This window comes from Pteropus medius, unplaced genomic scaffold, assembly GCF_902729225.1.
Source record: "Pteropus medius unplaced genomic scaffold, Ma_sr-lr_union100, whole genome shotgun sequence".
Lineage (NCBI taxonomy): Eukaryota > Metazoa > Chordata > Mammalia > Chiroptera > Pteropodidae > Pteropus > Pteropus medius.
Window position 1 is genome coordinate 29,018,085 of NW_024355205.1, and position 13,066 is coordinate 29,031,150.

General features: G+C 36.5%; 1 protein-coding gene across 1 annotated transcript; it reads right to left on the reverse strand.

The window, feature by feature from the left end:
- Positions 1–10,968: 10,968 nt before the first annotated feature.
- Positions 10,969–11,686, reverse strand: CLDN17 (claudin 17). The gene has a single exon (XM_039857787.1). The coding sequence runs from the start codon at positions 11,654–11,656 to the stop codon at positions 10,982–10,984; it is 675 nt and encodes a 224-aa protein (XP_039713721.1). The 5' UTR covers positions 11,657–11,686; the 3' UTR covers positions 10,969–10,981.
- Between the last annotated feature and the right edge of the window lie 1,380 nt (positions 11,687–13,066).

A 13,066-nucleotide genomic window follows, 5' to 3' on the forward strand; every position in this document is an offset into this window, starting at 1 on the left:
AAGCAATAACGAGTCTGGTTCAAAGGAACTCCCTGAAACTCAGAGTGGATCTTAAATTCAGCTAATACCTTTGACAACATGTACAAGGCCTACTCCATTTGCTTTCAAGTAATTACAAAGTGAGGGAGAACACAGGCTTGCCCTACCTATTGCCTTTGGCAAATGCTTCCTACACTCTAAGGTGTGTGTAGAAGATTATTCTGGGGTATGTATAAGATATAAGATGCTGGACTCCATTACAGATAATTTTATTAAGTATATCTGGGGTGGAGGGCAGAAATGTGTATTAACAAGAATCTCGAGTGTTTCTGACACGGTCATGTTAGGAAAACATTGGCAGATTCTGTTAATCCACGTTTAGAGATAAAACTCTGTCTAGTAATTCCCGGATCTAATGCAATATAAATGTCTCATAGTATCCCGTTCTGAGCCTATGTTTTGGAGGTTGTGGAGAATGTCTGTTCTCTGAAAATAAGAAGACTGTATTAGGGTTCTCCAGAGAAATAGGACTAATAGGAGATATATGATATATAATATATATGTATATATCATACATATCTCATGGATATATATCTCATATATTTATCTCATTTCTATCTCACATATAACTTACATATATGAGAGAGTAATATATTATAAGGAATTGGCTCAGGCACTTACGGAAGAGGAGAAGTTCCACAATCTGCCATCTGCAAGCTGGAGACCCAGGAGAGCCAGTGGTATAATTCAGTCCAAGTTTAAAATCCTGAGAACCAGGAGTGCAGATGGTGTAAATACTAGTCTGAGAGCAGGAGATCAACGTCCCAGCTCAATCAGTCAAGAAGAAGAAAAGAAAAGACATGAATTTTTTCTTTCTCCACATTTTGCCGTAGTCTGGCCCTTCATGGGTAGGATCATGCCCACCCGCATTTGGGAGAACAATCTACTTCTTTATGAAATCTACCAGTTGAAATGCTAATCTCATCCAGAAGCACCTTTACATACACACTCAGGAATAAGGTTAGCCAAGTATCTGGGAATCCTGTGACACAGTCAATTTGACACATAAAATTAACCATCAAACTGCTTTTGTAACAACTGGCACTAAAAAAATTCTTGAACCATAATGTCTAGAATACAAGAACGTTAGGACATGAGAAAACTTGTTTTAGTAAAAACATGTGAGAAAAGTATGCCATGTACTTCCTTACATCGCCATGCGGTATCTCTCATGAGTGCTCCTTCTTGCCTCATGCTTTGGTCAGGCAATATATGCAACCATGATTATATCCAGAAAATTATTTTAAAGCGAGAGTCACAATTTTTATCATTGAGAGTTAGTTATCTTTTTACTATAGAATCTGTTTTGAAAACAAACAGGACTGTAAATTTCTTGAGAGCAGATATTTATTGTTGATCACAGTGGTTTTATTTTTAAATGTCTCATGACATCAAACCCAGGAATAGTGCGTTTTCACTAAGTATTTGTTTTGTGTTGACAACTTTAAGGAGCTTACTAATCAGTGAGGCAGACTGACATACTGTCAATTAAAATAAGATAGAGAAAGCTATCTAAGAACAATGTGACCATATGACCAAAGTCCTTTGAGAGATTACAAAACAAAAAACTCTACATCCTAGTTTTCAAGGTCACCCACATGCTGACTTTTCCAAACATATCTCAGGATTACTCCCTGTTGTGTATGCCTGTGTTCTTATTCTACTTCCCTGATCATACCTAGAATGTTTCCATATTTATAGCTCCACTTTGTCATCTTTTCAATCCTTCTTTCACTTAATGTCACCCTTGGAAATCTCATTTTTCCTCAAGGCCCGTGTCAATCTCTTCTCCGGAAGAGTTCTCTGCTTACCCAAACTCTTATTCCATGCTATCCCTCTCCTCTGCACTTCCAAAGCACTTTGCTTTTCTGATGGCAGTTATCACAGATTGCATTGTATTTCTTTGTTTCTTTGATTTATTTTGTTTATATGTTTTGTTGGAATAACTTACAGATTTCATTGTACCCAATGAAGACATATTTATCATAAACATTGTCGAAGTGGCAAAATGAACGATTTCGGTTGCAATTTAAATTAATTATGGGTTGAAAAAGTTTGAGTTACTTAACATCCCTAGTGATGAGTATGCTTATCCATAAAATAAAGTAGGCAATATCTATGTTGCAGGGTTGATGCAAAAATTAAATGAGATCATGTGTGAAAAGCACTTACATTAAAAATTTTCCTTAAAATATCAAATATTTCCCTTTAGATGAAAAGAAATAGAGAATATAGAAAACAAAACAAATCATATTGACAAATAGATACTAATATTAAGGAAATGAATGAACTGAATGAAGTGAGAGACTTGTTTGAAAAAGTTTCAAATATCACTTGCCCACAATTGTATGAAGCATCAGGTTGGACTACCCTCAGCTGGCATGAGCCTTCTCTGCTCCACATGGCTCACTGGGGCTCACTCGAATGTCGGGGACCTCAGCTGACATTGTTGGAATTATTGGGATGTCTCAGAAGGTTGGAATCTTCTCTACCTGGCTTTTCATCCTCTGTCAGGGTGGTCTTGACCAATAACATGGTAGGAGCATTCTAGGAGGGCAAGACTCCTACTGTCTGAACTCGGAACTCGTATAATGTCACTTCAATTGCACTCTGTTACTGAGAGCAAGTCATGAGCCAGCCCTGATTTTAGCACTGGGAAAGTAGACTCTATCTCTCAGTGGAAAGCACTGCAAAAGATTGATGTCCATTTTCAATCTACACAAAACAAAGACGAAGGAGAGGGGTGTGGAAAAAGCAGGGCTTAGAGAAGCAACAGAGAGTAGAAGCTAGATTTGGAGCGAACATATGTGATGATTAGTGAAATACCAGACAGGTTGAACCCAATTATATGTACTTTAGGCAGTAATTCATAGTTATAGAGAGAGAGAAAGCTAAGGAAAGAAAAGTAAAGATGATAAAGGATGATTGAAAATAGACAATAAAGTTTAGGATCAGAAATTTTAAATGCCTATGAGCTCTAATGATGAAAGTGAAATAATAATAGCCATGCTTGGAGGTGAAAATCTGTCCTTCTGTGTGCGGGAAGCGTGGAAGGGAAGGATTCATGAGATGAGCAGAGGGACAAAAAGTCTATCCACGTAAGCTGAGCAAGTAGCAATCAGGGGTCACATTAATGAGTATAAATGGAGAAGAGACAAGGTGTTGTTCAGTAATGTTTTATAGCACAAAGAGCAAGAATGGTGAAGGTAGGGACCACAGCAGGAGGCCTCCAAGGAAATCAACCAAACTGGGGTTTTTGAGAGAAAAAGAAGGTGCTATTATTACTCCAGAACAACAGGGATTAAACCACATTGTAACAGTCAATGACGTCTTAGGAGACTAAATGAATTGTGACACTTACGAAGGTTAAGGGAAATTGATGAAACATGAGGCTCAGGAAAACATAATGAATATTATTTTTGCCTAAGTTTAAGGCCAACAGGACATAAAAAGTGAATTGCTTTATGGGCAGAGAAAGCAAGCGAACTATAAAGAGCTTAAGACTTGGATTGCTGGGAGATAATAACAGTAATTATGTATTACATTTACATAATGCTTTATGATTAAAATGCTTTCACAGGCATTGCCGCATTTTCTCTGCAAAGTAGCCCTTCCAGGTAGGAAGGGTTGTTATTATCTTCCCTGTATGGGACGGTGAGGAGGAAGGCCTTGTACCACAGAAGAAAGTGTACTCTTTCGAGATGCATTGATTTGGGGCAGTGACCTTGTTGTGTTCTTGGAAAGCTTATGTAGCTCTCTTTATGCACCAGTTTTTTTAGTCTGTAAAAGAAAAATGTAAGAAGAATTAAATTTAAATAAATATGTCTTTTGTCTAGTTATAAGCACATAGGACATGCTAAAAATTGCTTATTCCTTCTCTACTTTTCGTAGATGAGAAAACGGAGGCTTGATTTGTATGGAAGAACCAAGTTATGATTCAGATCTAGTCCAGTGTTTTTTCTACTAAAACATTTGCCATTGACTTGCAGCTGAAATAACAGGAAGAAATGAGTTTTCGAAGGAGATAAATATATTGAGAATCTAGGGAAGGAAGATAAAAGCAGTGTGTCTTTAAAAATCCTCAACAAAAGTTTTCAATGATAATTCAAGAGGGTAAATTAAGTCAGGAAAGATTTGAAAAAAAAAGTGACAGGCTTATTGAAAGAGATTTGGCAATCTTAATGAGTCCAGCTTCTTTGGAATAGTCAAAATAGAAGACATTTCATGGGGTGTGAAATGCAATATGCATGGAAACTCAATGCTCAGACAGATCTAAGGTCAAGTTGAGGGTGATGGAGTAGAAGAGAAAGAGCAAGAGGTGATGTCAGAGAAGATGAGTGGGAAGTTGAATGAATGGCAGGTCTTTCCTGAGGCAGGCAGATTGAAGTCTGGGGAATTACTGATGGAATGTACTGAGGCCCTGAGTCACAGCAGACTGAGGTGAGGAGTCAGCGAGAGAGGCTCACTTCTCTTGGCCTCAACTCTTTCCATGATTCTTTTCAACCTTACACCAGCTCTGGGAGAAGATAGAAAAGGACTTTATAAATAGCAATTGTGTCTCCAATGGTTCTGAGAATGTTTGTTACCTATCAAATGCCAGAGCTCTAAGAATTATTTTCCTGGTGGTGAAACTGAATGTTACCTTTTCCCGTTCTATACTTATTGAAATTCTTCCTTCCCTTTCAATCATCTTAGACCCTCCCACCCCCACTTGTTTGCACTGCTTTCTAGTGGTGTCCTGTCTTTGTTATCAGCTGTCTTTCATACTTTTAATTCTCCTTTATTATGTCTTATTTGTTTTTCTTTTTTTCCTCAGAATCTAGTGGGCAAATTCATTTCTACTGCTTCCATATTCGAAATCAGCCTTGTTATTGAGAGTGTATGAGGGTATTTGCCCAACTGAAGAAAACATTCTTTGTCTCACTGGAAGCCCAGCTATGAGAAAATGTCTGGTGCCTCTTTACTGCAGTAAAAGTTTTAGTCATTTGGTTATAGTCATGTCTGCCTTATGATTTGCTTCTTATCAAATATTTTATTAGTCATTTCTACTGTCAAATTCTGAGCTTTGCTAAATTGCAATCTGAATTCAGATTATACCTTTCTCCATCTTATTTTCTTTTTGTCCTACTTGGCATCAATTCTTGAACAGGTAGTCCATTAAATAAATATTATCCCGCTCTGAGTACCAAAAACACAAAACTCCTCTAGATCTATATAGGAACTAAGCTTTTGACTATTCCTCGATAAGGTGCTTTATATTACAGTTTGTTTATTATTTTCTTCCTTCATTAATTCATTATTTCTTTATTTTCTCTGCAAAACATTTGCCATCTCCTATGGGCCAGATGTTTTCACATGCAAATATTAAATATTTTTAAAAACTGAACTTAATTTCTGTTTCAAGCCCCTATGGAAGACAAACCTAACATTATTCAGCGAGAGTCTCTAATTTCCCCAGGGTTGTCTCTAAATTCTTTGGGCTCATGTGAAACTCAGTCATCAATCTAATATTTAAGACCTTTAGTTGTTCACCGCGGATTCTGCTGAGATGTTGCCATTTCAGGATAATTCTCAGTTGTTGTATCTGTCAGATCCAACTAGGAAAAGTAAAATCATTCTAAATATTTCTAGCAAAGCTGTGAGGAGGATGCACTCATCTCTGGAGGCATCGCTCCAGAGAGCCTTAGTTCTACCCAGCACACCAGACTCTCAGATACAGATTATTAGTGTTTTTTGTTTTTTGTTTTTTGTTTTTTACCATACCACTCCTCTGTAAGAGAAATAGTTTTCAGTAATATGCTTCAAATTAGCCATTTTTAATATTTATTCTTTAATAGACATTGTATCCTTTATAACCATTGCTCTGAAGGAAGTTTATGAAGTCCTTAACAGGAGAGACTCATTCAAGCTAGCTAGTGTATAGTTTGTGCCTCTAATGTCTGTAATATAGACTCTGTCAATACAGAAATAGAACTTGAGTTACTTAATGCTGTTATTTTATGGTGACTAGGTGTTTTTATTCTATTAACAATTCAGAATAATAAAACGGAGTAGCTGGAGAGTGATGATTTGAAAATCATGCCTCGATGAATCTGAATCTAGAGAAAAATTTCCATATTTACTCTTGAAATAGTGCATGTCAGGTGTCAGGGCTCACTGGAGCATCTCTGCCTCTCTCTCTCTTTCTCTCTCTCTCTTACTATCATCTATCCATCATCTATCTATTATATACATTTATCATTTATATAACTATCTACCACCTATCATCTATTTATCTATTATTATTAATATTATTATTATCTACCTACTTATCTATCTATCTGAACATTAACTGTAGTGATTGTTCAGGATTTAGACCAACACAATTATTACTGTGCAAAAGTATACTTTATAACTGACATTGTTGAGAAAGTCCAGCATGTGAAGATAATAAACAGATCCAATATTTAGCTGGTCTCATTATTGTTTTTAAATTCTCTACAGATAGAGTTACCTTTTACTGCTTGTACCTGGTGCTTGGCGTACCACTGCATAGCCCATTGGAATTCATCTCCTTAGGAGACAGATTAGAGCTTAGTAAGGGTAAGAAAAGGACCTGAGGACAAATAGGCCATGGACAAGCCCACGTGTCCATCCATGGTGTCACTGCTGTGTTCTCAGTCCTGGTGGCTGAGACTTTTTGAATACTCTGTGCCACTTTCAGGTGAATGGGAGATACTCTTCTGTTACACAGTTCTAGTTAATAAACTTGGCAAGATTAGCTCTTAACCTGGCTGACTAAATACACCATAGACTTGTTTTTAATGCCCCAGCACTGCGAGGGAACAAGGAAAACTGTCAATGCCTTTGACTTCAGCTAGGTCAGGGCTCAAATCATTTCTGTTCCCAAATTCTCAAACCCGTCTGAGACTTTATAATTTCTCTGTGCCCATTCCTCAGGAACTTGACTAGGAAGAGGCCACAGGGTCCTTCCCCGAGAAATATTAATATCTAGATCCTCTTAACTCTGTTTTTAAAAATTTTACCTTTGTCCAAAGAACTCTTTTTATGACCTTAAGAGTGAGGAAATCCTGAGCCATTGTATTCTTTCCCCCCAAGCTCCTCAGAATTTAGGTCTTTCAGACAGAAAAACAAAAACTGTTTTTAAATTTCCGAGTTCTATAGTTTCATCTCTTTTCCATGGGAGGAAGAACTTCATATTAGCTAAAATCTCACGCTATTATACCACATGTATAATATTTCTTGATTAGTTCTTAAATATTTATTAAGTCTCTACTTAGTTCTATTGACTTCTTGATTTCTTCATATTTGCTATTTGACTTTGAACAAGTTACATAACCTTATGACTTTCAGTTCTCTTCATTGAAATGTATTGATAACATCTATACTGTCTACATTATATGGTGATTGTGAAGAACAGATGAGTCCAACAAAATGTTTTTAAATATAGTAAGAATTTTTTTTGCAAATGGAAAAATTTTTAGAAAAAAACATAATTATTAGTGTGCATTTAATTAAATTTGTGAACAACAAAGGATTACTCTTTTAAAACATTTCAACCATGTATGCCTGGATAATATTATATTTCTCCTCTCTCCATGGTCTCCATTCTAGAAGGTAGCCAGCAATATACTTTACTGGCTCAGTGAACTAGTAGCAAAACTGAAGGCAAAGTAGCCTAGGAGAGTTTTAGCCTTTATTTATGCATCTTTGCTTCTGAAAGCCTAAGCCTCTGTGAAATCATATACAATTTTGACAATGAAGAAGAAGAAGGAAGTTTGGGAGGCTGATATTTAAAAGAAGAAATAATCTTATGGGAGAAGAAACGATCTCCTTCAACACTACTTATAGACAGCTGGTAACCGAGTCAGCAGGTGAGGTTCCTGCTGTGACTCTGGGAAATAGTGACATAGATCATCTTGCAACTGGCTGCCCTGGGAGATTTTGAAGTTCCCCTAGCAATTCTAATATGCAGCCAGGGTTAAAATCTACTGATCCAAGCAACCCAGAACAAGAAAGCTTCAAAAAAATTGTCACGCATGACAGAATTGACAGGGCAAAGAAGCCTAAAGAGACCACATGGTCAGGTATAATAGTGCATGTTTTGTGCCATTGAGTTGGTTCTGACTCCTGGCCACCCTACGAGTGACTGAGATGCACAATGTTCAGTCCTCGGTGGCCCTGCTCATTTCTGTAGATTCATGCCTACAGCTTCTTTCGTGGAGTCAATCCATCTCACGTGGGTTTACACCTTTTCCTGATGTCTTCTATTTTTCTCAGCATTCTTGTCTTTTCCAAAGAACTTGGCCTTCTCATGACGTGCCAGAAATAGGACAGCTTCAGTTTTGTCTTTTTTGCCTCCAGCAATGTTTCAGGCCCTTCTGGCGGTCCAGGGTATTCATAGAGTTCTCCTCCAATATCATATGAATCAATGTTTTCCTATCAGCCTTTTTCAGTGTCCAACTTTTGCATTCATGCATAGTAATCATAGGACTATGAGAGTGTGGATGATCTTAGCCTTGGTCTCTCAGGACATATGCTTGCTCTTGATCTTAATGATCCCTTTGCCTCTTTTGAGTATCAGGCTTCTCTTGATGTCTTGGCTCTAATTTTCATTTGAAGTGATGACTGACCAAGGTAAGCAAAATCTTTACCAATAGACATTTTCTCAACAATCTGAGTGGACTGATGATCATGGACTGATACCTTGAAACCATTATCCCAAATACTGCTTATCCCTGCAAAAGACCCCAAGAACTATATAATCTATGGTAAAATAACCAAGAAGTTGAGTTTAAATTGAATTTTAGAAAATAAAGATGCATTTCTCGCACACCTGGTTTGTGATATGTGTTTTGCAACCATATTGCATCTTGAAATTCGTTTAAAGTTTCTTCTTACTGTAATAGAGAAAATATTTCAGCGGAGAGAGGAGACTTTTTTTTTTTTTTCCATAAAAGTACACCTTGATTGATGAAAGAGCAAGTAAAAGAGTTATCAGTTCCTGAAATTTTGCCCCACATTCAGTAGCTAATGTTACATTAGCTACCCAGTGTTACATCTTTTTACTCTTTTATCCTCTGGCTAATAGGATAGCTTGCCTCATTTAGACTCTGGAACCCATCCTGCAAGGCTAATTACTTCTTCTAGTGAGCCAAAGGATAAGACAAATGATTCCATGACAACTTAAGCATACATCTTGTTTGTCTTGATGTCTTGCCTATATAAGAAAAAATGACTTCTTTTCAACACACCCAATATGTAGATCTTTATGAATTAAATTTGAAGGAAAAAAAACAATCTCAGGAAAAAAATCAAATAAATTATTGTTTTTCTTGATGATATTTACATTTTTGTAGCCTTTATTATTAATGTACTATGAATGTTTTCAATATGGTTTTACATTATGAAGGATTTGATTTATTGAAGCCTTGCTGGTGGTTTGTAGAACAGAGTGAGGACCCAGCATTAACACAGCCTTGAGTTATCTCTGATCTAACGTTTCTGATTTATAAGATGATCTTTCGAGGATGGAAATTCATTCTTAAATTGACCCCACAGTTCAATATATTAACATCATTAAAAATGGCTAACTATTTATTTTATTATAATAAGAATGGACAGGCAATCAATATTTGGTGAACACATTTAATCTGTTCATCGCAATTATGTACTGTAAATTCAATATAACTTTATTACAAAATAAATGCAATATTTAGAAAGTTAAAATTGAATATATAAACATTGATTGGTTCAAAACATAGTGGAAATATTCAGAAGGAACTTATAGGAGTGGTCTTGTCCCCCAAACTCTCTTGACCCATCGTCACCCAACCCCACACACACATTGAACCCTGATGTTGGCTTGCATACATGGGAAGTAAAAAACTGAGAAAGCAGTGCACATAATTCAAGTAAAACAAAATGCTTTAGCCATTCCTATTTATTAGAGGACTAAAAAGAAGGTACTTATTTTAGCCTGACTAATTGCCTGAATCATTACCTTGATTCTTCATTTTACTTTGCATGTGTAAACCTGTACAATGACTAAAGAATAAAACAAGGAACAGAAACCACTGCCTTCAACACCCAAACCTCAATTCCCTAATTGAGACCATATTTCCTCTTGATGAGAATTGAGTGTTCACAATCTTCTTTGGATGTGTCTTATCAAGATAGATAGTTCTATTTGCTTGTAGGTGCAAATCATAGGTTATGAAAGCATATGACTTCACATTTATAAATTATTTTTTAAATATATAATTATAAGTAAGTTTAACTGTATAATTAGATGATTAAAGGCTATCTTTTCAAATATCCTAAGATAAATCAGAGCTCCTTTTTTTCCCAAAATGGTTTAATTGTTAGTGCATTTGAGTTTCCTAAAGGAATAATAAATCTTTTCGTTGGATGGACATTTCCATATTTTAATAAATTCACTTAAAATCCTTATGTTATATCTGTTATTTTTCAGGTTAATTGTTTTAAAAGGAAAAATATATGATTTCAGTTGTTAGTATAAGAAATAATTTGGAGGTAAATAGCTTAGGTTATGTTTTAGAATATATTTTATTGTTATGCATTATCCATTGCAATATAATTTGGCTTTCTTAATAAATAATATATCGTTGTCAAAAAAGAGTAGTCTGTCATTATACTAAGATTATGAATCTGCTTGATTTTAGACTACACAAATTGGAATCGAGATTATTTGAGTCCAATGATAGTAAATACATTTAATGCATGATGTCAGAATGTCCAAAATGAGTCATTTCTATTCCTACCACAGGTGACAAATTGCAATCTATATGCCCTTTATATTTTTCATCTCGATTTGAATGCAGTCATAAAGCAAGTTCTCCTGCCTGATGTACTTATAGTTTCTGGCAGGACTTTATGAAACACATTAGCCATAATCCATAGTTTGAGCTGAAAGCAAATTTTAGACATAACTGGTGCTGGTCTTATTCAGCGTTGTCATGTTCCTCCGCCCCTCTGCGTGTCGTACCTGGTATCCAGGAGTTGGATATCTGTGCCTTTGCTTCTTTCTGTTGCAACAGCAGAAACCACACAGCAGACCCCCTCCGATGAAGAGGACAGCCGCGCTGGCCCAGCCGAGGAAAAGCGCTGCTCCCAGCTCTCGTTTCTGACCTACGTGGATGGCTGGGTTGTAGAAATCCCTGATGATGATATTGGCTGTCCAGGACACAGGAATCAGAACAAAGATACCTGTCAGGATGAAGAGAACTCCAGAAGTCCCCAGAAGGTATGCCTTGGCTCTCTCATTAGCTCCCGTGCACTGGATCTGCTTCATACCACAGATGCCAACAAGCAGAGCAATCAAGGAGAGAGCCACTGCCACACACATGAGGGCCCGGGCTGCTTCTAGGAAGGGTGGGAGAGCCAACAAAGAATTATAGAACTTGCACTGCAACGTGACCTTGACTTGTCGAATACAGTTCATCCAGAGCCCTTCCCAGAGCCTTTCAAAGACAATAATGTTGCTGCCAACAAAAGCTGATACTCTCCACTGAGGCAGAAGGGTTGTGGCAAGAGTCCCCACCATGCCGAGAAACCCAAGAACCAGTCCGGCGATTTGCAGGGGATAAAATGCCATCGTCTTTGCTTTGAAGATTGACCTAATCTGGAATGGAAGCTGCTCAAGATCCAGAAGGTGGAGGCCTCTTTGAGTCTACAGCAGCCTCTGATGATGTTTCCCACTGTTACTGCCCATAACGTTCTAATCCAAATCAGCAGCAGTGACTGAACTTGGCCTAACGAGAAGTACCTGTTGTAAACACACGCAGCCTTTGTACATACACATTCATTTCTGTATGGATTATTTACTAGTCATATATAATTGGTTCCCAGCCAATAAGAAGGTAGGCAGAGGTGTGTCAAGAAATACTGCATTCAACTTCAGTATTTCTCACATTATTATCGTCTTAGCAGTGCTGTAATTAAGTGTCAAAGCTTCCATTGTGGAATGTTAATTACAGAGCTGAAAACTTCCTTTCTAAAAATTACTTTGATATAAAAGCATAAATATATGTATTAAGCCACAACTGAAGACAATACCAAAACCTGGGCAGTGCTCTTTGGAGAGCAATTGAAAAACGCTTAGGACTTTAGATGATCTATTACTTTCTTCCAATCTAAGCCACCTTTCTTTAATATAGTTAATCAATTCTGGTTTTAATATAGACTTCTGGATATGGAGAAATGTTTCTGTATTAGTTTCAAAACTTCTACTAAAATTAATGGTGTTTTATAAAAGGTGGAGTTCGAAGCAAGAAATTCAAATTTCAGTTTATTCTTAAGATCCAGAAAGAAAGAACAAAGAGAAACACTCCTCATAATTGAATTTACTGGTAATTATTATATTATTTGTTAAGTAATACCCTTCTCTCTGGTGAAATATTTAATATATAAACTTTTATTAGATTTTTTAATGGTAGCTTGAAATATCACACATTTATTAAAGCCAAAAATGTATATTCCATTTTTATGGAACAATATGAAAATGGTCCTTTAGATCAGCTATGCAATGACTTAAATTTAGATAATAGAAAACTTTTTAGAGATGGAAGCTATTTTCAAAATCGTCAGATTTAAGTCGCTTATTTGCCAGATGCAGTGAGGTCTTCAGAGTTCTTGGCTAGACTAGCTATTAAGGAATTGATCCAAGAATAAATCTAATCTCTGATTTACTGTACTTAACCTCATCTTTCTAGTCTGAGACAAAAACAGAAGGCAGAGATGCTTTTTCAAATCTTCTCCTATGAATAGAACTAAACCTGAAATTTAATGCTACGCCTTCAATAGTTTTTCAAATAGTTTCCAAAGAAAATTTAATTGAGACTGTTCCAAAGGTTGAGTCAAATCATCATCCTTGACTGCCACTACCTTGCCATTGCCCAGAGATGGGAAACTGCTTTATGTGGGAAGCAGAACTTTCCCCTTTTTCTTTCACATCTTAATGCAAGGAATCCATTTCCAAGATGAGAACTACTTGAAAGGAAGCACA